The sequence below is a fragment of the Takifugu rubripes genome, chromosome 14 (assembly GCF_901000725.2).
Source record: "Takifugu rubripes chromosome 14, fTakRub1.2, whole genome shotgun sequence".
Taxonomy (NCBI): domain Eukaryota; kingdom Metazoa; phylum Chordata; class Actinopteri; order Tetraodontiformes; family Tetraodontidae; genus Takifugu; species Takifugu rubripes.
The window spans coordinates 3,750,874-3,776,451 of NC_042298.1; the positions used below are offsets into that span (position 1 = coordinate 3,750,874).

Below are 25,578 nucleotides of genomic sequence, written 5' to 3' on the forward strand. Positions count from 1 at the left end.
TATACTTCACATTATTGACAAGTCTCTTTTTTAATCATGTTTTATTATCTATGAATCAGTAAAATCGTGAAGTAAATTGTCCTATTTACGTATTTCATTCAGCCCGTTGTCCATGGTCAGATCCTATTTTTATTAATCGTTTTGCTTTGGTGACGAACTACTACGTCACTACTACAGGAATTATTATCAACCGGTGATCGCTTATTTAAGAGGATGAGTCACTCGGACCCATCGCCACATACTGCACGTTTTGCACGTACAACAAATAAAGGTGTTGGTATAAATTGATTGCGCCTACAATTATGAAAACGTGTAAATCAAAATCCATAACAAATTCAAAACTGGAAGTAGGAGCATATCTCGTAGTTACAAAGGATGTTGAACATGCGTGCTGTTTGAGGGGGTTTGACGCTCTGATGACCGGGATTTGTGCTGGAGTGAGAGCTCCTCTGCCTCCTCTCGTTTGTGGATCATTCCAGAGGGGCGTTGTGTAACGCCCAGACAGCCGCGCCCCACCCAGCGATCTTAAAATATCCATCCGCCCGGTGACCGTGATCTGGGGATGAACGGGGATGTGCTGACGTTATAGAACTTTTGATTAGACATCGGGACCCCACTCACGCCTGAAGCATGGAGCTGGACCGGCGGCTGTTACTGGCTCACTGTACGGCTCACGCCCTCTCGGTGGTGGCGGGTCTACTCGTGGTCGTCCCCATGGCTCTCAATGGCTCTGCGTTCAAAGGCCGATGCGCACTCTTCTCTACCGGGTACTGGAGAGTAGATGACCCGGCCGGGTCGACCGGCCCGTCCGCAGACGTCTCTCACTTGGTGGTGCAGCAGTGGGGGCCCCCGGCAGCCTGTCAGTTCGCCACATTTGTCGGTATTTTCACGGTGCTCTACGGCGCTGCGCAGGGATGGAGGTGCCTCTTCTATCTGCACGGGCGGCATGACGAGTGAGTTTTGACACACATCTGGAAATGACTGACCTAAATCTTTTCATTTATTTATTTATTTAGCTGAAGCAATGCGCTAAAACAGATTACGCAGAATGTGACAAAAAGTGCAGTTCTATTCTGCCACATGAAGATGCTGAAGATTTATAGTGTACACAATGTTAAAATATAAGAATTATAGTGTGGTGGGCCCACTCAGTGTAGAGATATTAAATGTTATTTTTACCTATACTCTCTGCATTTTAATGCCCTGTAATGCCAACCTAACCTAATAGTTTATGCTCCTCCTGCATTATAATGTAATTAAAATAGGGCCACCCTCAACAGCTGCACAGTGATGTAACAATTACATAAAGGCTTGTAAATATTTTCTATTTCCACATTAGTAATGTTTTTAATTCAAGGGATTTGCAGTGTACTTTTAAAAGTATTTAAGTAAGAGGTTTTTTGTAACAGTAAATGTATTTATTCTTTGTCAATGTTTCATTTTGCACCTCATGATGGCCCAATAAAGTTGAAACTGAAAATGAAAGTCAAACCGAATCATAAACAAGAGAAAAAGGGTTGACTTGCTGATTAACAAGCACTTGTAGCATTAACTCTATTTTTTTAAGCCGTCTGCCACATGTGTCTCCTCTTAGCACCCTGTTTTCATCCTTCCTGACGGTGCTGCTGAGCGTGTGCTTGCTCTTCCTGTCTGGGGGCGCCAGTCTCATCCTGTCGTTGGGCCTGTCCTCCTGGTGTGACACTGTCACCAATCAGAACATGCAACCATTCAGGTATATGATAAACATTATTCAAGTATTGGTGGAACCCTCGTGTATATTCTTGGGGAGTTTTTCCCAATAGTTATGGCAGGCTGATAATTCTACACCAGATACAGAGAGATGGGTAAAGAAGTGTGCTTGGTGATCACTCTCTTATCCCTTTCATATTGATTTGTACTCAGCTGTGCAGAGTCCCAGTCTATGCCTCTGTATCTGGACGTGGACACCTCGTCTTTCTACACAGAGCTCAACCTGGCACAGGTAGGACTGCTCAGAATGAAATAGTTAATGTTTTAAGTTAGCTGACCTTGCATTACCCAGACTACTGATGCAACTAACGAGATTAGCTGTCATAATCAGTCAGATTTTATCATAATGCTCAACAGATAATATTGTTTAACCCTTGCTAATTGGCTACATGTCCACTCTGGCGTCGGTGATCTGCACATCTGCACACTGAATTCCTTGTAAGGTTTTCATTTTGCACATGTGACTGTTGTCTCTGTCCCTAACTTGTGTCCTTAGGCGTCTCTGTGGAGCGTGACAGCTCTGTGGCTGGCTCAGTCCATCCTGGCTTTCCTGCGGCTCTACCACTCTCATAGTCAGCACATCAGCAGGCCGTGCCGTCCCAGAGAGAAGGAGCTGCTGCTGGGTCACAGTCCGTCTGAGAGCACATCCCCTTCCCCTCCTCCAGCAACGCCCACCGTCTTAGTTTGACTGTTAAAGGTAGAACAATAAACACCCTCTGCTTCTCCTCTGTAGCATAGAATTAAGAGATTTGCATGTATTTGTGTTCCTTGTTTTCACGGATTCACCTGAACAAGCTTTTGCTTTAAATTATTGAAACAAGCTGATCTTTAAAAGAAAAAACCCTCAAAGTGGTGCCGTGCTTCTGTTTTTTCTGTTTTAGTCTAGTTCCCAATGAAAGAAGCTTATATGTGTGACTGCATCAAAACAGCAACAATCCAACTCCATTGGTTTTATGACAAAAGGGATTTTAGGGAAGTCAAGTTAAAGCTCATTATTTTAAGTCATTGCTCATTTTGTGTTGTTTTCAAATGCAACAATCCTTAAATACATTGAATGTGTTGTGTTTGCATTTTACAGGGTTTTTGTAGATTTAAATGTATGTGTCATGTTTGCTGACTGGAGGAGTCAGATGCATCACTGACGTGCGACTGAGCCTCCATGTGTGAGGAACCGGCTCACTGTGTGAGCGTGACCCGAATGTTCTGTTGCGTAATAGAAAACTCGCTGCAAAGAACAAGTCTCTGCCTCTCACAATGATTATCATGATGCTGTTTCTGTGGACGCAGCCGTTCGGGGCCTAAATGAAGCAGCGAAACTCTCTCACGTGATGTTCACAAGCTGTGGAGTAAATTGGAGATAAATGTGTGTGGATCTTTGTTTCTGAGAGGGTTTTGTGCAGAAGGCCAAATGGTTCAATGACAAGGAAGGAAGTTACCATTTTGCTGATTTACATAAATGAATGATTCAAAGTTGTGTGTTTCTTTCTTGTTATCATTGACAGACATGGTTGCAATGGAACACAAACAGTGGAGAAAGTAATCTGAATTGACGAGAGATAAGGCAGTGTGTCATGAATTGTAATATAAAATGTGTTTTTGTATTTTAACTTGAAATGACCTTGATGGTTTTTATCTGTTACATGTATTTGTGCTGAGCCCAGTTCTCATTTTTTCCCCATGTGTCTCATTTGTAAAAATAAAAAAGCCTCTGAGTCTTTAAGAATGTAGTTACAGTTCATGTTTCGATGATGACGGGAATGTTATGAAAGGAGATATTTCCAGATCACACAGATGCCAGGTATCTTACTTTTAACAGTTTTTACATTGTCTGAATGAATATATGTTCCTTCACTGTTACATCTCAGGGTAAATAAGTACACCCCACCAATGAATGCAGATTTCTAGTATTAATAGTATTACTAATATATATATGTTTTGGCTGCAAATCAGCTAAGTAATAACGTCCAAAAAGGGTGCTGTAAACCTAACCCTAACCCTAACAGTTGTAGTTACAGGTTCCTACCGTTTAGTGGCAGTGTTGCAGACAGCGCCTGCTCTGGTTAAAAATAGAAAGTAGAAGAAGAAGTCGACAGCCAATCACAAACCAGGGCACCATATTGAACCAGTGTTGTTTTGTTCAATCAGCTTCTTTTTTTTCTTTTTTTTCTTTAACTTATTTCCTTTAACTCAAATTGCTTCTGACAGGGATTTTTTTCTTTTAACACGGCAAAAATGAAGTTAGACGACATCAAAAAATTAAAAGTGCCCGAGCTTCGGTCGAAGCTAAAAGAACTTGGGTTGGACGCCAAAGGACTAAAAGCTGAACTAGCCACTAGGCTGTGGTCCGCTTCAGAGGCAAGAACATGTGGAGATGTTGAGGAAAAGTTAAAACAAAATGACACCGTGGTCAACGATGGCATCTCAATGATACAGACCGCGGACACCCTTGAACCACGGAAGGAGGAGACCGGTGCCTCCGCTAGAAAGGACCGCTGCAAAGAGCTCGCAGACTCCGCCACGCAGACAGAGACCCATCCCGACCTGTGTGCAGCACAGGAAGCCTCCGAACTCATCCCAGCGTGTGTCCCACAACATCAGGTGGGAGGAGGAGAGGTTGACATGCAGCAGGGGGGCGAAGAGGATTGCGAGGAGTCCAGTAGAGCTCAGCCGCCGGATGTGAGGGGCAGGGGGAGAGCGTTCTACGAGTTCAAAGAAGAGATCCGATACAAAAGGTAAAGCAAGCTCCCGAGATCTCAGCTAAAAGCTTTAGACTTTTCCCATCACAGCGTGAATGTGAGTTTATTGTGGTAAAGTGACTGCTGTCTACTTAAATAATGAAGACATTCAGTTTGTTGACATGCATGTTGATAGAGGGGTGTCTGCACATTCTCCTCCCAACTAGAGCCAGATCCCCAAAAGCTGCTGCCAACCTGGATTACACACAAGCACAGGATGAAGATAAAGTTCGAATAAATCCACGTGAGTTTTCAAATGCATTTTGATTTGGTATGTTGGGGATCAGAATAGACCTGGAAACTGTATGGTCTTGGATTGAGCTCTGAAACAAAGGTAACTTTGGCTATTTTGAACTCAAAAGTTCTTTTGCGTGCACAGATGACAGCCACCTTCACTTTGAGGTGCATCCTGATGGCTCCGGCGGGCAGCCGCGCTTCTGGGATCGATTCCCGCTGTTGTGGTCGGGCTGCAGGCTCACCCATGGAGTGCTGCAGGGCAGGGTGGGCTTTGAGGTGAGGGTGGAGAGGACGTGGTCGACTACACAGCTGGACTATAAAGATGATAAGTGCCCACATGGACTGAGAGTAGGCTGGTCAACGCCTGACACCTCTCTACTGCTGGGTGAGGATAGTTTCCCCAGATCCTTTCTTGGAGGAGTTATCTGGACATGTGTTGTTATTATTATTATTATTGTCTCATGCCAGGTAGAGATGAAGAGTCTTTTGCGTATGACGGACATGGTATAAAAGCGTCAGGTGGGACAGAGCAGGAATTTGGGGAGCCCTTCTCTGTGGGGGACATCATTGGGTGCTACGCTGTGAGTCACATGCTGACTCTTCTCTTTTGTCACAATAGAATGTTGTATAAGAATGTTTTTGATCCAAGTTGTCTGTGTGTTAGTCTTTCTCTACAGATGCTACTGAGATCTCTTTCCATAAGAATGGCCGTTTCATGGGGGTAGCTTTTTCTTTGAGAAGCCCTGCATTATTAGGTCGTCCTCTGTTTCCTCACGTCCTCTGTAAAGGCTGTTCCGTCAGGTTCCACCTGGACCCCACAGGTCCTCCCTGGTACCCTGGTCGCACAGGCTTTACACCACTGGTAACTCTTCCGTCTGGACAGTCGGTGCACAGCACGTTTGCTCCTAGATCTGGAGCACAGTGTGAGGTAGGAGATCTTCATTGGAGTTCCACCTGATGTTTTATGTTGCCAATTATTTTTAGAGTAATTTATTCTTTTGACAGGTATTATTAATGGTCGGTCTTCCTGGTTCTGGTAAGAGCCGCTGGGCCCGGACTCACACAAAGCAACATCCGGACAAACTTTACAGACTGTTGGGCACGGAGGAGCTGCTGTCATGTATGATTGTAAGTCAAACTGCTGCACTCTGCTCAGGTACAATGATAATCTGTATCCTGTGTGCTGATCACAGCGCGTGTGTGCGTGTGTGCGCGTGTGTGTAGACTGGTGGACAGAGGGAGCACCAGTTGCAGCAGGCTGCTCAGTGTCTGACAGATTTGATCAAGCTGGCTGCACAGACTCCTGGCAATTACATTCTTGATCAGGTAAATCTCTAAAAAAAAAATACAGAAATTGTAAAGGTATTCTGAGTATTTTAAGGTGATTTCTTTTTCCTTGTTTTTGCTCTTCAGTGCAACATCCTCTTCTCTGCACGTCGGTACAAGCTACAGCTGTTTGGTGGTTTCAGGAGGAAGGTGGTGGTCGTCTTTCCTTCGGCTGGCGAGTGGAACAGGCGTCTGTCTGAGCACCAGACGGGTGGCAGTGAGCCGATTCCTGAGACCGCACTGCTCAAACTACAAGGTCTGCTTTAATTTCAGAGGGACCAATAGGCCGCGGTGACGATAAGCTAAATATAACTCAGGCTTTTCTGTCTGGTTCCAGTCAGCTGCAGTCTTCCAGAGCAGCAGAGCGACCTGCTGGAGGAGCTGCTGTACGTGGAGCTGCCTCAGGAACAGGCCCAGAAGCTGCTGCAGGAGTACAAGGACGAGGCTCACCGGCTGCTGCCCCCCATCCCCAAACCAGAGAAGAAGAGACCCAAACTTCACAAAAAAAGACCCTACCCTCACAGGACGCAGTGGGCTGCTTGTCGGGGTCAGCATGAGAGCACGGCGTAGCCTGTCCAGGATGATGTGATGCTTTCATATCCAAGTTCATTTGATTTTTTTATTTTTTGTCTGTAGGCCTGAATGACACGAGACTCAACACGCAGACGTCGGCACAGCATCTGAGATATGTGAGCACTGCAAAAACCCACATAAACCGTAATTTCGTTTAAGCTATGAGCAAAAAAACAGGAAAAGAAATGTGCTTCAGGGTAGAGACGGTAGTTTTTACTTTAGGTACTGTTCCTCGATGCTTTGGTGACTTCCGGTTTGTTTCTTTTTCAGTGGAATGTGGCCTATCAGGACCCTGGCTACTACTACTACAGAGACTATAATGATGTTGGTTACTGGTGAACAAACAGCTGCTGCCGCTCAATCACGAGGACTGTTCATGTTTACACTCGCTGCATTGTTCAAAGATTTTAAGTATTTTAACACTGAAACCTGTCATTTCTACAAGTCTTTTATTGAAAATGATACAGATTATTGCTGTAAAATGGAAAAAATACTGTGCTTTTATGGTATTTGGACTCCCTCATGCACTTGCTGATGCTGTTTATCTGTCCTCCGCTGTGGTTTGATGACTGTTTCCCCATCAGGCTTCACTGTCTGATAAAGCAACATGGCTCCTTTAGCTGAAGGACAGAGCTCTGTCCACAGAGGGCTGTGTCTGTCCAGCTCCAACACCTCCTGTAAAATTCAAGATGAAATGCAGCTTTTTTCACATAACAATTTTGCTATTTTACACTTTTTTTTAAAAGAAGGAAGCATGAGGATCAAATGTATAACCAAACAGCTGACCTGTTGGCTCAGGAAGATGATGTCGGTGGACTCGCTGGCTTCAGCTCCTCCTTTCCAGTACAACTTTCTGACTTCCTCAGACGTTAGCGAGCAGCTGAGGAGACGGAAACGACCGTCACAATGTGGCCTCCCCTCACAGCAAACGTGCGCTCAAGTGTCTGCATTGGGACTATTTTAACAGGATCGAAACATGAAGATTCCCTGGTAGAGAATCTCAAGTTTAAGCTCCTTTGCTCCAGTATTAATGTCTGCAGTGCTCTCTGGAGCTCTTAGTGAAGACATGAACTATTTAATGAAAAATGATGTAGCCAATTAAAATTGTATTGATATTAATATAAATGTGGGTGATTAATTTAATCTAATCTTTGTGAATAAAAACGTGCTGATGACTTGTGGCACAAAACAAATGTATTGTATAACCGAGGGAGTACCTGACATAGAACTCAGCACTGGGCCTTCCGGCACTCGTGTGATTCAAGGCGACGCCCATTAGGACCGGCTGTCTGAGGCACCCGAGTGGAATGTTCACCTGTAGTGGAGTGAGAGACACCTTTTTGAGTTGGTTCAACAACAACATAGAAAATGTTTGTTTTTCCCTTTGATTTATAATGAGCGGAGCCCACCTCGTCCCTGATCTCTACACACACTGATGAGAACAGCTCAGAGACGACTGCTTTCTGCTCCATCATGTCCACCATGATCTGCTCCTCACACACCGCACGGCCGAGCTGCTTACACACCACCTGGGGAGCGGGCAGTGGAGTAAAGCCCATCAATCATGTCAGTGACCTTCAATTCACTTTCACGTTCCTTCACCTTTGGCTCTGGGTGACCTCCCGGTATGTCCAGGAGCCCACCTGCCTCTGCCACCTTGTGGCTCCTCCTGATCAACACCACCTGCTGGTCCCGTGTACACAGGATGGCGCCCACGCCAAGAGGCTGAGCCAAAAAAGTCCAAGGGTCTCCAAACTCGGTCTCTCCCATCTGACACAGCTCTGACACTCTGTTGGACCAGTTGGTCCCCAGATAGTCCTTGTAGCAGGTGAGACCAAGTCTCAGGGTGAGGAGGGGCTCGGACTCTTCATCTACTGGCTTCTCGGATCTTTTCCTCTGGTTCTGACATTTGTTGGTTTCATTCAAACTCCACAAAGGAGAGTTGTGCAAAGAATCCCCAGCAGAGAAATTCTCCTCCCCCTTTGTCCAACTGTCAGGTTCACTGTTCTGCTCATCCTGCGCCTCTAAAATAGGGACATGGGGCAACTGGTTACAGCAAGATGACAGTGAAGCACTAGGAGGAGACACCAAGCAGAAAGAGTGCAGTCTGAACTTGGACCCATTGAATAGCCACGGTTCTTTAGACACCCGTTCTGTCCACATCGCCAAGATTTCACTTTCTAAAAGTGTGTCAGTCTGCCTGTTAAATCTGGGAAAAGACAAAAGAATACGGCGCTTCTTTCACTGGATTTTATATTGTATTTATTGACTAATATACTATCACATCGTGGACGACGCACAGTAAATAATATATACAGTTTCAAACCTTTCAGAGAGTTCTACTTGTACTTGGGACTCCAGCAGCCCCCTCCAGACTGCACAGTGCAGCAGCACAGACACGTCGGGGTCCATCATCAGTGGACCATCAGGTGGTCCCTGTCTGTGGTCCCACAGCTGTGGGTCTGTAAACATCACACAGAAAATAGATGAATTCCTGGTATAAAATATGAACTTTGAAAGTGTGTAAAGAGGCTGATCCTGGAGAGCAGGTGTGAAGTTCACGGTGAAACCTCTCCCTCCAATGTTCAAACACAGACACACCAAGATACACAAGTAAATAGCTGCACGTGTTTTGTCTAAGACCGCTCATTGGGTTTAAAATACACTAAATTCTCCTGCATTAAAATAGTCCTTTCTCAGCCGACGTTACTTCGTTTACTACACAAATTGTTTTTTAATGTTTTTAATACAGCTTTTTCATTTCGTTTTGACCTTTTTATAGCTGTCTCCTTCCATGACATCTCTTATTTCGTTCCATTTTGCAGGCGTCAGTTATCACCTCAGACAATAAAGTATCAAATCAGATTCATTAGTTGATTTAGAAATCTTTAAAGACAACAGCAACTGACAACTATCGGTTATTCAAACTTACTTCAGCAATCTGTAACGCCAACAGGTCTGTATAAAATGTAATATAACACTATTTGAGGACAAAACAGATAACAAATGCGTAGTTTTTCGTACCTGTAGTTTGTGGTACACACGGAGTTTCTTCCTCTTGACAGAAGGTTGAGGAGTAATTACTCATTATCACCAACGTGGACACAAGCCCGAATTACAAACGAGGCAACATGAAAATGAGCGGCATTGGCTGTTGGTCAGCCAAGAAAATACCGGAAGAAACGGCTCATTTCCGGCTCATTTCCGCCTCAACTGCCCAATAAAAAAGTGATTATATCCAGACTTGTGATTTTAAAAAAAAAAAAATAGATTACATGTAGCTGCACTTTAGACACAATTATTATATAGAATCGTTCGTCTATATCTGTCAGAGGACCCTAAACCTCAAACGTTGTGTCATTGTTTATAAGTGGCACTTTATTCTGAAATCCAAGATGCTACGTTTGGGCGTTAACTTTACTAAGGCGGGTTAAAGCTGTGGCGCTAGTATAGCTGCAGCCAATGAGGCAGCAGCAGAAGAAGAAGAAGAATGTTATGAAACAAGACTTTAGCAGGTATGGTGATCTTCCTTTAGTTTTATATGTTTTCCTTGTCATTAAGCATAACATTGTCATTGTAATTGGTTCGTTGTGAACAGACGCTAGCTATGAATCGGCCTTGTAAATGTAAAACAGGTGTCATCTTTGTTTTACCCGGTCAACAGAACAATGTGTTCCTCTTTGGAAACTGACAGTTGATGTCATTCATTTCAAATGAGGATCAATATATTAATCCACGGGTAGTTTGTCTAATTTATGTCCTCACTAAAACCACTTTACGTTTAACTGAAAGTAAAGCAGGTTTGTGTCTACGTTTCAAAACAGTAGTTTTGATTGCACATTAAAGGAAGCAGGAGCAGCATTAGTAGAAACACACTGAAAGGTCAGCTAAAAACATTTATAGGACCACTTTGACTATGACATTTCACGCACAGATGGACACCTTTTATTTGTGCATTATACGTTTATGGAAGGCATCTGTATTTTCTGTCGTGGTCTTCCTTTTGTATAATTGCTGTTGCATATTCTGACATGTTTGGCACAGGTCCTTTGTGTGGATCTGCAGGAATTTCCCATCATGCTGTTGGAGGCTCAGCTGCGTCTTTGTCAGACCTGCTTTTGTTGCTGGAAAAGTGGGCTGCGATGGCTGTCCCAAAGTTACCCACACAGGTGTGTCACGAAGCTTACAATCAAAGGCATTTGGTCTTCTGTATTCTGAACTCAGGAGGCACTTTAGGCTTTTTGATTGTTTGTTGTTTTTACCTGCAGCAAAGCTGTGAACTACTATGATCTCCTGGGAGTCAAATCTAATGCCAGCTCCAATGAAATAAAAAATGCGTTTTTTGAGAAATCCAAGAAGGTAGGCTCTTTATTTCCAAACAATCATCCTAAGAAAATGTGTCGCCAGAGGAGGGCAGCATAGGTTTTTAGTTTTTAACTCTCTATCTGTTCCCACAGTTGGCTCCTGGATTTGTGTGTGTTTTCATGCCGTGGCTTCTAGTGTAAACAGGGATGTGTGTGTGTATTTACCTTATGGTTCTGCCATAATTGGGGTTGGCGAATGGTATGCACTAATTTGTTTTACAGGAAAAGTGTGAGGGTTTTTTCTAGGCTAATGTCCACATCAGAATATCTGTTTGTTTTATTGGAATGCATCTCTCTGCAGCTGCACCCAGACAGAGACCCAGACAACCCAGCACTGCACAGCCAGTTTGTTGAGCTGAACGAGGCCTACAGAGTCCTGAGTAAAGACCCCAGCAGGAAGGAGTATGACCTCAGAATCACACAGCCGTACGCTCAAGGTCAGACCTTCACATCTTCCTCCACTCACACCTCCTACAATGCCAGGTAAACACACAGCTATATTTTTGCTTAGTATGCCTATTTAGTCCTGTTACACTCATTTATCTCCAAACACCAACGTTTAACAACTCCTCTCCCATCGCTTCACCTACGGTAGGGAAAACTTGCGTTACTGGGCGCAGTTCCGTCAGGCTGACGCACAGGACATGTCAGCAGAGCAGCGACAAAAGCGGCGGAGAAGGAACTTGCATCTGGTCGGTTACTGCGTCATCACCATGCTGCTCAGCATCGGAGCCCACTTCATCTTCTTCAGGTGACTCTTTCGGGGTTTTTTTACCATGCAGAGAAACCAGGTTTGTGTAAAATGATTCAATGGGAAATGTTTTTTTGGCGCGTCAGGAAGTTGGAAGAAGTCCATAACAACTTCATGGACGAGAAAGATCGAGTCATCACAGAAATGTACAACGAATCCAAGCAGAGGGCTAGGTGAGACCTGCCGCACGCTCACTTTCCCCATGCTGTGAAACGCATCCGAACGTGTCCTCTCTGCTGTCACCCAGGGCCAACGGGTTTAAGAAGCAGACGGAAATCCTCCGGCAGAAACATCAGGAGTTTCTGGACAAGTACAAAAGATGCAGCGATGGGGAAGAGAAGTAGGAGGATCTCCGTGTGCGCGGCCCCACGAGGACGGAGCCGGAACTGCCATCAGGAGGCCAGAGGGAGACTGTGCTCAACGAGCATTTAAAGATCGTCCTCATTTGGAGACGTGAAAGAACTGCCCTCCTCTCTAAGCCTGGACTGATGGGTTGAAGTGGTTTTTGTGTCAACAGAATGTTTTAAAGTGATGTCATTAAAAACAGCTACAGTATGTACTGTACACAAGCCTCGGTGTGGGATTATGGAAGGTGAGCGGAATAATCTCACCATGCTGGTGTCTGTGGTTCGTAGCTCACCGATCCTCCGTCGATCCCTTGTGCCACTGTAAAAACACAACAGCTGCCTTCCCAACCAGTTTTTGTCCAACTCTTTGCTTTTCAAACCCTGAAAGTATTAAAGACTCTGGAATTCGGATGAAGGGAGTCGCTGTTTATTTCCATATTTATTATTCCGGAATGTCGGCGGCGGCTCTTGGTAAAGACTGGGGACAGATTTGTGTGTGAGCTGCGCTGCAGGGAGCTGAGCCTTAGCTGAGCCTTGCTCTTAGCTGCAGACCTGTGCAGGAGCCAACGCATGACTGAGACCTTTCAGACATCCTCACCCTCATGTGGTGTGTGAGTGTCCTGTCATAACCCAAACACACCATCGGTGACTGAGTGATGAAGATACTGGTGTCTGCATGCCCTAACATACACACACAAACACACTCGTATTTATATCATTGTGAGCATAATACATCATCCCGCTCCCTACACTAACCCTAAACATCCCAGCTAACCTCTCAAACAGTGCTTTAAACTAGGGAGCAGCCAAAATGGCCCCACTTTGCCGGTAGAATGAGTGTGTTGGTACTCAACGTGTATTAAAAACCAGGACACACATCAGTATACGCTCACACACACACAGGGATGATGGGGGAAACAAAGCCAGAGCTCATTGAAATTGACTTTTATGTTTGATTGAAGGAGGAAAATGCAATCAATTACGCACTAAATATGTCTGGCAAGCATGTCCTCTGATTATGTAAACAAACAATAAAATGGGGTGGGGACAATACACACAGCTTCTGAGTTTGCCAATAATTCACCAGCTTAATTGTCTTTACACTCTGATCTACCCCGTAAAATAATGTGTCATAAATGTTTTAAAACAAAAACAGGAGCCCATAAAACACAACCATGAGGTCTGAGGCGGGAAAAAAGAAATGAATCTTTTATTTGATAGATATTAACGGTATCAGGAATCAGAACTAAGTTCTTGGCGGAATGATCTGAACAGCGAGGTCATGACCTCTGTGTCCTCAGTAAGCCCTGTTATCCGTGGGGGGGGGGGGCACCTGACCACCAATGGATGTGCTGCACCTGTGTCTACTGCGCCTGTCCTGTTTGGGAAAAGTTGGTTGCGCGGTGTTTACGCTGCGTGCGTCTCAAGGGCAAAGGGAATGAGCAAAGCGGTGGGAGAAAAAAAAAAAGCCCACAACAAATGAAGACTGCCACCTCTCCGGATGTGTCTGTCGACCGCTGCTCCGCCGGCTCTCCCCGCACTTGTGCTGCCATGTCGGGAGGATGTCATTCTAGCCGTTTTTAGAGGAGGATGATGCGCCTGGAGGGGAAACGTCACATTTTCCGGGAGCGCGACAGCGTGGACGGACCGTGACCGAGTCTGGAGCCGGAATATGCGCCACCGTTCCTCTGCGGGGCGGACAAAGGCGTCGGATCCTCAGCAGATCAAACCTCCTACAGCGGGGTGACGTGATTTCTTGAAGGATTTCATGATCGCACCACGTTTCAGCAGGAGTCTGGACGACCCCCCCCCCCCCCTCTGTCACGCCACCCGGACTCCCCCCCACCACCACCACCACACACGCACACCGGATACATCACAACAAATAATGAATTTCATGTAAAGAGGCATCAGTCAAAGTTTGAACAAGTCTATTAAATCAGGATCTGAAGCTGGTAAGATATAACATTTGAGAGATGTGCATTCATGTCCTGCTGCGTCCGGTGGAGGGAGCGTGGTTTTAGGCTGCAGTCCGCTCCGGGAGCGCACTATTTTATACTCAAATTTGAAAAAGAAATCTCAGTTTTTAGGCTCGCTTGGTGTAGTGCAGGAGACCATTAAGTCCTGAATGCAGAATAAAGTTATGTCAATCCTGAGGATGGCACCCCGGGTGTCCTTTCAAGGAAGGGAGACTGGTGAGTGAAAACGGCGTTTGTGCTTCTTTAATCGGACGACTGATCGCTGAAGGAAGTCGCCTCCGGAGAGGCCACCCTTTTTTTCTCTTCTGGATTGGCCCAAAAATATTTTTGCGTGCCCCTTGGACTCCTTCGCAATGGGGATTATGCTGCAAGTTATTCTAGGAATGTTACAATTCCTGCTGCTCACAAGAATACCGACGTCTCACGCCAAGGTATGTACGCGTCTGACCCCGGCCGGCATGTCTGCAGAGGTCAGCCCGCCACATGTCGGCGGCTTCTTTGCAGATTATAGTGATAGTCATGTACTTGTCTCCCTTTTGTATGACTTTTCTGGTGGAGAACATGTGGCGCTGGAGGAGTTATCCGCTAGGTCACTGACACCTGTCATGTCAGGCTGGAAAATTTACAATAAAAGCCCCGTAGCATTTTATGGTTTCACTCCGCTGCCTGTAATTCTTTTTATAGCCACAATGTGGTATTTATGGCTTGATCAATACTATCAGGCACATCCTATGCATTGATATTCGGGTTTAACTTTGTAGGAGGCATCTGGAATGGAGTGTGAAAACATTATTTGTTCACTTTGTTAGTTTTTGGAAAGGGTTCTCTGTTAATGGACCCTCTCTGGGCTGCAGGGGGGTGACAGAAGCCCATTGCTGAGTTGATTGTCGGGGCACAGCAGAAGTTTGCAGAACAGAATGATCAATAAAGTTGCAAAATCTACAAATGTTGCTGATTTAGCCTGTTTTTAATGCTTGATATGTCAGGGAAAGCAGTAAACTGTTCTCTATACAGTACCCGTAGCTTTTAGAGCAAATGCTGTGGCGTTTTGTTGGCGTGACGTCAGGGAGTTAGTGCACCCTAGCAACCAGGAAGTTGTTTTCGTGGCTAATAACTAACACCTGATCTGTAAAATGGTTTTTTTTAACTTAAGAAAGTCAGCAATAATAAGCTGCAAATGCTGTGTGATGCTCTCATCTCATCAGGATCTCAAGAATCTTTTGTTGTGCAGTTTGATTCTAGTTGCACGAGGAGGCGGCGCTCGGTTCTTGAGCAAAGCTTGTCACTGGGGTGCAATAGTGATGCTTCAGTTCTCATCAGTTCACCCTTGTTTATATCACATACGCTAGGCTAGCTGGCTGTGCTACATGTTCGTGCTTGCTGTTTTGAGAATGTTAGCATGCCATTTAGCATCCTCCCACAGGGAGACACACCAGTGGGTTTCCTAAAATGTTAAAGCCTCTTGAGTGCAGCCTAAACACTCTAATAGTTCAGTGATATACATTAAACAGTCCTTTAACATTTGGTACTATAGTGTGCTGCATCTTTAGAGAGGTGTGAGTTTGAAGTTTTATTGTGGAAACTAAAATGCAGTGTTATTTTGAACTAAAATAAAGTTAAATATGCTGAGCTTCAATGTGACATAGGGGGGGGGGGCAAAAACACATGCATATAGCTACCTCCATGTGCTGGTTTTTTTAATTTATGTCTGGAGACTTTTATCAGGTACAGGCAGTGCCCTGCAGTGCTGTGGGATCCAGCTGTGACTGTGTGTTTTATTGATGCATCATCCCAGACACCACATGACACACAGCAACGTGCACTTAAAGGCCTCCGCACCTGCCCACAGACACCATCTTTCACCTGAGACCTCTCCTCTGACAGCTTATGTGATGAAAAGAGGTCATCCTTTACTTTCTGAGGAAGGGATGGTGTGAAGGACACTCACTCACTCACTCACTCACTCACTCACTCACTCACTCACTCACTCACTCACTCACTCTCACACACACACACACACACACCCTCAACCTAGCTGTACAGTGTGCTCTGGGAATGGTTGGGAGTCGAACATTTATGACAGTAGACAGACGTCATTACCAGAGCAGATGGCTCCCTCTACATGCATGTATATGTGTGTGTGTGTGTGTGTGTGTGTGTGAGGGGGGGGGGGGGGGGGGGGGCAACTGAACAAAGTCTGCATTCCCTTACATGTGGCCTTGGGTTGCAAACACACACATTAACTGCGGTGTGAGTGTAGTCGAGCTGAAATGGAATTTCTCTTTCATTCAAAGAAATCACAGCAGGTCTCTATAGATGATTCACTAATATTCTGTCAACGCCTTAAACTCGAGTACTCAGAGGTGAATCTGGTCCTGAAATCTCACTGGATCTATCTGGTATTAACCGATAAGGTATAAACAAATACATACCCTAATATTAATGCCTGCTTTTGGTGTGAAATAAATATTTTGCTATTATGGGTGAAATATGGGTCCTGCTGACTCTGTACATTTGATATAATGTTTCATCACATCACAGACAGTCTGCATCTAAAAAACCCAAATATTATATTTCACTCATCTGTCATAGTCATTAAATTATAAATATGTTAATTTACCACATTATTTTACTTATCTAAAAGTGCTTTGATACTGAAGAAATGATTCATGAATGTACTTTTATACAGATAAAACACAAACGTTAATATGTGCCTCTAATGAGTGAGAATGATCACATTATAATCTGGGATGGTCGAGGTGGCGGTGCCTATGACCAGTCCATCAAGCTAACCTATCCCAGTATAACCACTCCATTAAGATGACCCATCCCAGTACCACCATCTCATTAAGCTGGTCTATCCCAGTATAACCACTCCATTAAGCTGTTCCATCCCAGTACAACCATCCCATTAGGCTGGTCTATCCCAGTATAACCAGTCCATTAAGAGGATCCATCCCAGTATAACCACCACTGCTCAGGCTCCATCTAGAGGCCTGTTTTTTTCTGGCCATCATATATTTTCTCTGTGTTTGCTATCCAGTCTAGTAAAACGTTTTCATTATCTTTCAGAAACTGAATATTTGTGATAAAGGATTATTTATTATTTTCACGTGAGTAAAGGAACAGTTCAGGACTCCCCCCCAAACACAAGAACCAGTTCAGGACCCCCCCCCCCCAGAACACATAGCTGGTGACCTGCCTGTTAGCAGCAGAGCCACCAGCGTGGAGGCTAACTCCAGGCCCGCTCCACTGCCCTCTCCTTCTCTGGTATCTGTGTATCAAAGTTCACAGCCGTCCTGCCATTAACCTCATGCACGGCCGAGCTTTTCACGCTCACCTGTCAGGTGAGACGTGCGGTATTCATTAACAGCCCAAAGCCCTTTGATGTGTTCAAGTGCAGACGTTGAACACGAGTGAAGAAATCTGTGAAACAGACCAAAACCCTAAAGGTGTTTTCGCTCCATCTGTGTCTCCCCTCCTTCCAGCTGGCTCACTGGCGGCCTGCAGACTCCCCGAAGTTCAGGGAAGGTCGCGAAGGTATGTCCACCCTAAAATAGTCCCGCTCTCTCCCCTGAAGCGTCCGCGGTACTGATCCGTCTCGGTCCCTTTGCCAGTGCGTCGCTGGTTGGAGGTTTATTCCAGGAGCGGCTGCGAGCCCCGGGACACGCTGGTGGAGGTCTGGCAGGAGCTGCCGGGGCAGACGCACCATCTCTTCGTGCCGTCCTGCGTTTCGCTGAGGCGATGCGGAGGCTGCTGCGCCGATGAAGCCCTGGAGTGTGTTCCCTCGCTCACGCACACGCTCACCATGGAGGTACCCGCTCACAGGCGCGCTCAAGCCCAGCCGGTGCCGGGTCAGATGTGTGGGTGATGCTAACTTGGTGGTTTGGGTGTGTGTGCAGCTGATGAGGACCTCCTTCATGAAGCACGAGCTGGTGGAGCTGTCGTTCGTGGAGCACGGCCAGTGTGAGTGCAGGTAAATCAGCTTTGCGTGGACGTATGGACGCCACAGCTTTTGTTCCTGCCGCTGAAATCATGTTTCATCTCTCTGCAGACCAAAAGAGCTATTTCAGCCCACACCGACAACGAGGTAACGCTATTTCTGACTCTTTTTTGGGGGGCTTTCAAAGCAGACACGACTCGGCAAAACATTGATGCAAAGTGTGTTCCCATGGAAATCCGTTCAAAGACTAAGAGTAAAGATCAGCTTTGATCAGGATTCGCTGAGACTAGCAGGAATTTCTGCTGGATTCCTGATGGAACGTCCATCCAGACAGTCATGTGATTGCATCTTTAAATGTTTATGTCCTCCTGCTTCCTGTTAGGATGTGGACATAAATAACAGATTCCGATATATGTGGATGATATATTCCCTCCTGCTCTCGGAATCTCGTGTGTCCGTTTGGTTTTGCTGAATCCCATCATGTACCCGGTACCCGTGTGACGTTCAAGGACCCCCCCATAACCTGTGTGTGAAAGTTTGTGTGTGAATATTTGCTTTTTCTGTGTTTATGTGTGTGAACCTTCAGCCCGTTAGTATCTGTGCGACTCTCCCCCAGGGTCCCATGAGACGACCCACATCCTGTTGTCACCATAGTGATGATTTTATCTGCGCTGCCATGTGCGCTAATGTGTATTTTGCCTCGCAAAAACTCCCACAGCACCTCACCGATGGCAAAGACCAAAAGGGAGGCGCTTGATATTGACGGGATATTGAATGTAATCAGAGCTCAGCTCGGTTAAACACTGTCGCCATAACAGGACAGGAATTAGAGCAGAGGGACGGGACGGTAAACAAGGGAGGCAAGAAACAGAAACTCTGGATCCGCCTGCTGATCTCTTACATAAGACTGTTGAACTTGTCTAAAAGTAGCGTTGTCAGGTGAACGAGCTACCACGAACAAATGACGTTTTTTCATCGTGTTGCCAATTTTTAACAAGAAAGTGATGGAAAGTTTAAGGTTTTGGCCTGATTTTGCTGGTTGCCTCTGTGTTCATGACTGATATCAGAGTTCCAGCACACACCAAACGTCACATTTTAATGTGTGTGAATTATGCAATTTCCTGGGTTTTAGCAGACAGGTGTCATCACAGAAGCACATAGAAAAAGATTCTTCCAAACGTCTCTAAAATCGTTGTTTTAGATACACTCATGAACAGAAAACAGCATGAAATGCATATATTTCAATAACAAAGTGTGCGTGTCATATTCACAGGTCCAACCTGAAGCTCATAAGAAAAGACAAGAAAAAAGGGAGGAGGAAGTCCCGGCAGAAGACGAAGGGAGACACCAGAGCTGCGTATGTTTAATGTGAATGCATCTAAAGTGGACTCAGTCAGGAGTGAAGGAGGTGTCGCTGTTCTGGTTGGACTATAGAAGGAACTGGGTTATCTGGCCCGGATTATCTGCATTATTGCTGGAGGCCGCTTTGTTTTACAGCCACGGCAGTCAAAGTCTCTCCACAACCATCGGGCTCCGCGTTAGACGCAATATTTTGAAGCGTTCGACGGACGCTAAAGAATAACAGCGTTGGTGTGTTTTCCCGACCGCCCTTTTCTCATCTGCTTCCGCTTCACTTTGCTGTCAGTCATGTCCGGCCTCTGGAGGTCAGAGGTGTCGCGGCGAGGGTGTGCTGTTCCTCACTCCCCATCCATCACTCAGAGCCGGCTTTATTCAGACCCTGACAGGGGTGAAATCAGTGTCGTTTGAGCCCCCCCACCCCCATCTGTCCATGTCAGTGGCAGGCGTGGCCGCCCAGACCTGAACAAAGATGGCTCCTGTCTGCCTCATTAAGTAGGTTCATTAACAGAACCAGCTCACGTTAATGGGCCGACTGACACGGACGTCCAATAAGGTAGTGCAGAATCTGGAGGTAAAATGGAGGGCCTCGCTAGCAACGGGTGACCATGGTAACCGAGAAATGGTTGAAAGTTTGTTAGCGGCAAAAAAAAAATCACGTATAATTCACAGATTCTCCCACACGTGTGGAGTTATCCGTTAAGGATTTAAGGTTGCCTGTGTACTTTACCTGAACACCAGCGAGTTTATGAGTATAACCGAGTAACATTCTAATTTAGGCTAGTGGAAAAATAACCTCATTCAACTTTGTTGCAGGAAGTGGGATTAATTCACTTAAGTTCTATCTGCATCAGCCTTAATTAATAAAGTGTGCAGCTGATCACAATGTTCGTCCACTCTTCCTCTGTCCAGGACGCAGGCCCCCCCAACACTTCCTCCCACACCGTCGCCTCCTCTCCCATCACTTCCTCCCAGCACTTTCGCTCCCTCTCCCTCTCCCCCTCCATCCCCATCACCGAGACCGAGTTGCCGCCCCTGCAGAGGGAGGAAGTGGGCGCTGGATGTGACGTCTTGCCAGTGTCACTGCACCATCAAGGCGGAGCGCTGTGGGCGGAAGGAGCGGAGGCTCAACCCTCAGCGCTGCAGGTCAGCACACACCTGCGCTCAAGTCACTTCAACTTTATTTGTACACAATCAGCTACAAAAACTATATAGCCACAACAATATAGCACACGATCGGTTCGGGAAGGTTAAAATGAGGCTCAGGTGATCTGCTAGTTACTGTCTTCCTCTGTGGTCCCCGTGGCAACCCATGTCCGTAAGGGATTCCTCGCCGTTCCTCTGTTTCAGCTGCAGACCTCCCATATCTATTATTTTAGTTGGAAATAAGTTCTGTACATTTGACTTAAGTGTCACCTGTATTGTTTGTTGCTCCAGGTGTGAAGCCAAGAGGACTTGATGTGTCCATCTATCCTGCATCCGCCGACACCTCCTCCACTCTCAGTCTCAATGCTTGGATTATATACTTTAATGTCCATTACCTCAAACTGAAGGAGCCGAAATTGTAGAAGCTCCCTTATATTGCATATGGATTCATCTGTGTGTGTGTGTGTGTGTGTGTAGAGCCATGACCTCCCCTGCAGCAAAGCTTCTGGCAGCCCACATGTACATGTCACATAATACACACCGCATCCTTGAGCGGAGGGACTTGACAGACGTGCTTTCACACGGCTTGGACGAGAGACAATGGGACGCATTTGGCTCTTCAGCTCCTCTGAACTGACAGACGCACGAGACCAGCGGAGGCACCAGTGATCGTCCTGAACAATGGCCATAACGTGGCCTGGATGTGAAAACCCACCCCGGCAGATTACAGGCCGACACGGACTTTCAGGATCGGCACATGAACCGGCACCCCTGGTGTGTGTGGACCAGTAGTCCGGCTGAACGTTGGGACGGAGTGTATCTGTGTGGTCCCCTCGCTGAAAGACCCACGGGGGTTATCCCTGCAGCCGCTCTCTCTCATTCAAAGCACATGGTCGCGGGCTGGCTCGCCGAGCCGCTTTCCAGCGTTTGTATAATTTGGGGCTTTTGTCTCCATCTTCCTTCAGTTCTGCCACTGAAAGCGCTCGCTTTGCTTCTCTTCGCCTCTCTTTTAGGCAGTGAGGAGAATGACAATAATGAGGCCTGGCGGCCGTCCACTGCTTCACACACAAACATTCACACTTATAATACCGGGAACACAGACGGCGCTGCGAGTGCAGACACACACAGTCTCACTCACACACACACGCATGCTTATTTACACACTCGTGCTGTGTGACATGAATGCAGGTGGTCATAAGCTTGTTTTTTTTTTTTCCCCCTGCCACACCAAGTGTGGAAATATATGCCACTTGATTATAATTGTAATTTCATGCAAAGTCCTCATTTAAGATCGCTTCCAGGGCTGCTTTATATTTCATTATGATTCTGTCTGGTTTGATTGAGAAGAGATCCTATATTGTAGAAGGTGTTTTCGTTTTTCTATTAAACTTTAATCCGCCTGCATAAAGAGTCACGCTGGGTGGCCGGGCGTGCAGACGCTCCCCGTCTACAGCGATAGCCGGGCGTATTTGAATGGGAGGGTGTGATTACAAACGCTCAGCCCGGGCAGCGTCGCAGGAAACGATGCTTCCCGGGAATCACGGCTGCTTCTGCCGCGCGGGAGATTTTATTTACTGGCCGAACCTCACGGTTTATCTCCGTGTTAGTTCACGGCTGATTGGCTCCTGGGTGGGAAGAGGGATTTGTACCAGAGTTGGACGGGGGGTCTCGGGCAGATGGCGTAAAGCTGAGCGGGCCCACATTGGTGGGGCATGGGCTCATCTGTGGTCTGTAAGTTTAGACATATTCATACTCAGCCTGCAGTCTATATATATTCTGAGTAATCTACATCAGCCATGTCAGTAGCTGCTTTTATTTCTTTGTCGGTCGTCCAGTGTTGATTATAACTCTCAATCAATGCTTCAATCACTACCTCTATATCTAAACATATTAAAGTATTACAGCATTGTTGTTTCTTTATATTTCAGATCTCCTTTATAGTAATGTTTTTTTAATTAGATTTTATTTTGTATTTACCTTTAGCAATAAGCGTAATAATCCAGAGTAGTAACGTGAAGCTGGATGAGTTTATAATTGTTTAGGAGTCCTCGTGTGCGTTTGGGTCATCTGAATGGGAGCATTTTACATATGAGGAGAGCTGGACGGTTCCTCTGAGTGCAGACCTAGCCACTGTGTGATCATGTGGAACAGGGGATGGGTTATTAAAGTGTCTGTAGCATCAATTTTTTTTCCCTCTGGGGAATGCACTGCTTATTGAGGTTTAGGTTAAACTGTCACATTTGAGCAGGATAAAACCTGAATTAGCTTAGCATAACAACACCAAATGATGGTCAGTCAGACAGGCCCTGCAGAATATTCCTTCATCACAACAAGGCTTCTGGAGATAATTATCTATTTTTTGTCAATCTGTTTTTTAGTTCTGAGCATTTGCAACCAACAGACTTTCTAGTAATCCTCTGATGAGGTCAACGGAGTCAAAGCCAAATCTAAGAGAGTCCTCCAACAAAATTAGCCAAATAGGTTGAGGTAGCATTTTAATACTAAGCGGTACCTCATGACCATGCATTCAAAACTTGCAGTGGATGGATAGAACATAGAATTAACTTCAGAGTGCCATTGGAACATTTCCAACGGCACTCTGAAGGTACTTCTGCTGCGAAAGGCAGCAGCTTATTCAAGATCATTTAAATAGCCTCCAATCATTTTGGAGAGTTTTATTAACTCAGACACATCACAAACTTCCTCCATTAGCACAGTGATGAGATGATCAGAGAGGAATTTCATTCCAGGAGTTTATATCTGTCCAATAAGCAGGATCTGGTGCTGAAAGCTTATAGTGATTATTATTTTATAATTAAGACGGATCAAAACAGCGTTTATGCTTGACTAACGGGCTGCTGACTTTATACTGGGGAGTTACAGGATCATCCACTGAGCAATGAGCAAATAATATTTAAATCATTCTTTACTGTTTCTATTTCCAGTATTGCAGCTATTCCTGTTTTGGATTTGGGTTTATTTTTGCTTTGAAATCAGATGATTTTTGAACTTAAACCTCAGTACAGATTGCACTTGTGGTTGACATTGCAAAGCACATACTCCACACTAGCATGCTTCCTGATAGATAAATAATAACATCTGTGGACAGTAGTGCTATGAAATACCTCCTGGTAGAGTTGTGGTGTTCCTACAGGCTCCAGTTTAGTGCAGCATGTCAAAGGTAATTTAAAAAACCCTGACATGAAATTACAGGTTTGTATTGTCAGGGTCATGTGTAGTAATCTTGGTCTAGTTTCCAGCTTCAATTCACTCCATTTCTGACTGTCTAAGCATATAAAACCATAAAATAAACACCCTTTTCACACCACAGCTCTTGAGGAGACCCAACAAATATCAACAGTTTGTGGACTATTCAACCATGCAGTGTGCTTTGTGTCTGCACAGTCTTTATCGTACCGTAAGGTAGCCCTCTTCTAGCCTTCAGTGTCTTAGACCATCGAGACCCCTTACTAAAGTAACACAGTATATGATATTTTATCAAACTGAATATCCAGTTGTCTTTTGTGTATAATATAGAGTGTACTTTAGAGGTGTATTTGTAATAGCTGTACCTACAGTCGATCTCTTTTCTGCAAATATAACGTACTCCAGTAGCCTGTTTATAGAAAAACCTCCACTCTTTTTTTTGCTGCTACACCATTTGTGCCCTTTAAGGTGTCTTTGTAGAATTCAAAGCAATTTTATGTTGTATTAAAACATTAACAGCAAATTAGTCTATTCAATGTCCTTAAATAAAAACATGTACTGCATTGTCAAATATACTGACTCTAGGATACAACCATGATGTTACAGATGATATTAAAGGATATGTGTTATTTTTTATGCCAGTCTCTGGTTTCCTGTTTACCTGCACGGCGACCCTGCGTCTAATGTCCTCGCGTCTCTATCGTAATCTCTCATTTGACAGTAATGAAAGGAAAACAGGCCCGTTTGATTACCAGGGCACCCTGGGAGTTGGGTACAGAGAAAGTGCGTGTGTGTGATGTGAAGCGCTGTTATGAGACATAATATTGTTCCCTCTCCCTCTGGTATTTACTGCTGAGTCAGAAGCTGGTCAAGTACAGAGGTGTGCAGCTCCACGCTGCGTAATGGAAAAGTACAGAGGGATTTGTGTTCTACCAGTGCATCTTTTTTATTGTTATAATGCTAAATTTGACTAAACTGTTACATTTTGGTGGCAGATGTTTAATCAAAGCCGTAATTGCTCATTTCTTACAGCCAATTTAATTTGCAGTGTGAATTTGCTGAGCGGCTGATAAATTGACAAAAGAGTCATTCCAGATACAAAATAATGTACATAACAACCTATTTTACTGCTTTTTGTTAGTGCTAAAAATACATATTGTCAAACTAGTGTTTGCACATACAGTCCCTACCTACACTGGTGATGTGGCATTAATGATGATGATGATGATGATGATGATGATGAGAGGGATGATGTCCCAGCTATTGCATCCTCATTTATCCTCTCATTACAACCTGCTGAGCAGATCTCAGAATAAGTTGATCTCGTCCCATTTGCGTCGGCTGTAACCTGATCATCTCGCACGAGCATCGTATGGAGGACGGTTTCATTTGCTCGTGGTCCGTCTCCACAGAGACCGCAGGAGAGGGAGAGGAGCTAAATGTTGCTGCCAATTTATCTGTCTGGGGAGGCATTATGCCAGCACTAAATATAGCTGCCAGATTAGGGAGACACGCAGAGATGAAAGTGATTTATGTTTCTCGACGCAAAGATGATGATTCCAAGAATGGATTTTTAAAACGCAATATAAAAGTAGGCCAACCGTGTGTCAACATGCGGTGAAGAGGCAGAGAAACTAGATGTATTCTAACACAGCTGGTGTACATTCTCTGTGAATCTGACTTTCTGTGTGAGTTGTCATCCCTCCCTGACTGGATCTGCCTCCCTCCCTCTGTCTTCACACTTGCAACAGGACTTCCTGTATTTTTCCACCTTGCTTTCTGTGCATTTAAAGTTGTGTTTTTCTAGTACGTCCAGCCATGTTTCCTCCCCGCTTTTTGTGGCAGCAGCTGTGTTGGAGCAGGTA

At 45.2% G+C, this 25,578-nt stretch overlaps 5 protein-coding genes across 8 annotated transcripts; 4 read left to right on the plus strand and 1 right to left on the minus strand.

Annotated features, from left to right (window-relative positions):
* The first annotated feature begins 482 nt into the window (after positions 1 to 482).
* Positions 483 to 3,465, plus strand: LOC101077046 (transmembrane protein 179). Its single transcript, XM_003970217.3, has 4 exons — positions 483 to 953; positions 1,595 to 1,732; positions 1,903 to 1,981; positions 2,246 to 3,465. Exons 1-4 carry the CDS (start codon positions 631 to 633, stop codon positions 2,435 to 2,437), a joined length of 732 nt encoding a protein of 243 aa, XP_003970266.1. The 5' UTR covers positions 483 to 630; the 3' UTR covers positions 2,438 to 3,465.
* A 361-nt stretch (positions 3,466 to 3,826) lies between these two features.
* Positions 3,827 to 7,031, plus strand: si:ch211-107m4.1 (heterogeneous nuclear ribonucleoprotein U-like protein 2). The gene is made up of 11 exons (XM_011610495.2): positions 3,827 to 4,481; positions 4,652 to 4,728; positions 4,864 to 5,106; positions 5,190 to 5,302; positions 5,386 to 5,649; positions 5,727 to 5,849; positions 5,946 to 6,047; positions 6,135 to 6,303; positions 6,385 to 6,594; positions 6,684 to 6,736; positions 6,891 to 7,031. The coding sequence occupies exons 1-11, from the start codon at positions 3,982 to 3,984 to the stop codon at positions 6,957 to 6,959; spliced, it is 1,923 nt and encodes a 640-aa protein (XP_011608797.2). The 5' UTR covers positions 3,827 to 3,981; the 3' UTR covers positions 6,960 to 7,031.
* Positions 7,032 to 7,052: 21 nt separating this feature from the next.
* Positions 7,053 to 9,770, minus strand: nudt22 (nudix (nucleoside diphosphate linked moiety X)-type motif 22). Of its 2 annotated transcripts, none has more exons than XM_003970218.3 (7): positions 9,645 to 9,770; positions 8,947 to 9,082; positions 8,223 to 8,829; positions 8,030 to 8,149; positions 7,838 to 7,935; positions 7,407 to 7,500; positions 7,053 to 7,295 (listed from the first exon to the last, which is right to left on the minus strand). In XM_003970218.3, exons 1-7 carry the CDS (start codon positions 9,706 to 9,708, stop codon positions 7,122 to 7,124), a joined length of 1,293 nt encoding a protein of 430 aa, XP_003970267.3. In that variant the 5' UTR covers positions 9,709 to 9,770; the 3' UTR covers positions 7,053 to 7,121. The 2 variants fall into 2 exon arrangements, with proteins under 2 accessions (XP_003970267.3, XP_029703397.1); XM_029847537.1 differs by lacking the exon at positions 9,645 to 9,770 and adding an exon at positions 9,393 to 9,589.
* A 282-nt stretch (positions 9,771 to 10,052) lies between these two features.
* Positions 10,053 to 12,494, plus strand: dnajc4 (DnaJ (Hsp40) homolog, subfamily C, member 4). 2 transcript variants are annotated; one of them, XM_011610497.2, is made up of 7 exons: positions 10,053 to 10,135; positions 10,665 to 10,789; positions 10,889 to 10,979; positions 11,286 to 11,467; positions 11,580 to 11,735; positions 11,822 to 11,908; positions 11,983 to 12,494. In XM_011610497.2, exons 2-7 carry the CDS (start codon positions 10,698 to 10,700, stop codon positions 12,077 to 12,079), a joined length of 705 nt encoding a protein of 234 aa, XP_011608799.2. In that variant the 5' UTR covers positions 10,053 to 10,135; positions 10,665 to 10,697; the 3' UTR covers positions 12,080 to 12,494. The 2 variants fall into 2 exon arrangements, with proteins under 2 accessions (XP_011608799.2, XP_029703538.1); XM_029847678.1 differs by lacking the exons at positions 10,053 to 10,135; positions 10,889 to 10,979 and having other exon boundaries at positions 10,668 to 10,789.
* A 907-nt stretch (positions 12,495 to 13,401) lies between these two features.
* vegfba (vascular endothelial growth factor Ba) lies at positions 13,402 to 24,349 on the plus strand. Of its 2 annotated transcripts, XM_003970220.3 has the most exons (8): positions 13,414 to 14,492; positions 17,550 to 17,601; positions 17,679 to 17,875; positions 17,964 to 18,037; positions 18,116 to 18,151; positions 19,278 to 19,361; positions 20,273 to 20,506; positions 20,798 to 24,349. In XM_003970220.3, exons 1-8 carry the CDS (start codon positions 14,415 to 14,417, stop codon positions 20,817 to 20,819), a joined length of 777 nt encoding a protein of 258 aa, XP_003970269.3. In that variant the 5' UTR covers positions 13,414 to 14,414; the 3' UTR covers positions 20,820 to 24,349. The 2 variants fall into 2 exon arrangements, 1 of the variants encoding a protein (XP_003970269.3); XR_003890825.1 differs by lacking the exon at positions 20,798 to 24,349 and having other exon boundaries at positions 13,402 to 14,492; positions 17,964 to 18,027; positions 20,273 to 20,340.
* Positions 24,350 to 25,578: the final 1,229 nt, after the last annotated feature.

Coding starts and splice junctions, on each gene's coding strand:
- vegfba (XM_003970220.3), top strand. CDS start 14,415: ATGGGGATTATGCTGCAAGTTATTCTAGGAATGTTACAATTCCTGCTG. Junction 14,493..17,549: donor TACCGACGTCTCACGCCAAG/GTATGTACGCGT, acceptor CCCTCCTTCCAG/CTGGCTCACTGGCGGCCTGC. Junction 17,876..17,963: donor CGCACACGCTCACCATGGAG/GTACCCGCTCAC, acceptor GTGTGTGTGCAG/CTGATGAGGACCTCCTTCAT.
- dnajc4 (XM_011610497.2), top strand. CDS start 10,698: ATGCTGTTGGAGGCTCAGCTGCGTCTTTGTCAGACCTGCTTTTGTTGC. Junction 10,790..10,888: donor TCCCAAAGTTACCCACACAG/GTGTGTCACGAA, acceptor TTTTACCTGCAG/CAAAGCTGTGAACTACTATG. Junction 11,909..11,982: donor GAATCCAAGCAGAGGGCTAG/GTGAGACCTGCC, acceptor GCTGTCACCCAG/GGCCAACGGGTTTAAGAAGC.
- LOC101077046 (XM_003970217.3), top strand. CDS start 631: ATGGAGCTGGACCGGCGGCTGTTACTGGCTCACTGTACGGCTCACGCC. Junction 954..1,594: donor CTGCACGGGCGGCATGACGA/GTGAGTTTTGAC, acceptor GTCTCCTCTTAG/CACCCTGTTTTCATCCTTCC. Junction 1,982..2,245: donor CAGAGCTCAACCTGGCACAG/GTAGGACTGCTC, acceptor TTGTGTCCTTAG/GCGTCTCTGTGGAGCGTGAC.
- si:ch211-107m4.1 (XM_011610495.2), top strand. CDS start 3,982: ATGAAGTTAGACGACATCAAAAAATTAAAAGTGCCCGAGCTTCGGTCG. Junction 5,850..5,945: donor AGCTGCTGTCATGTATGATT/GTAAGTCAAACT, acceptor GCGTGTGTGTAG/ACTGGTGGACAGAGGGAGCA. Junction 6,737..6,890: donor CGGCACAGCATCTGAGATAT/GTGAGCACTGCA, acceptor TTTCTTTTTCAG/TGGAATGTGGCCTATCAGGA.
- nudt22 (XM_003970218.3), bottom strand. CDS start 9,708: ATGAGTAATTACTCCTCAACCTTCTGTCAAGAGGAAGAAACTCCGTGT. Junction 8,830..8,946: donor CAAGTAGAACTCTCTGAAAG/GTTTGAAACTGT, acceptor GTCTTTTCCCAG/ATTTAACAGGCAGACTGACA. Junction 7,936..8,029: donor GTGTAGAGATCAGGGACGAG/GTGGGCTCCGCT, acceptor ACTCCACTACAG/GTGAACATTCCACTCGGGTG.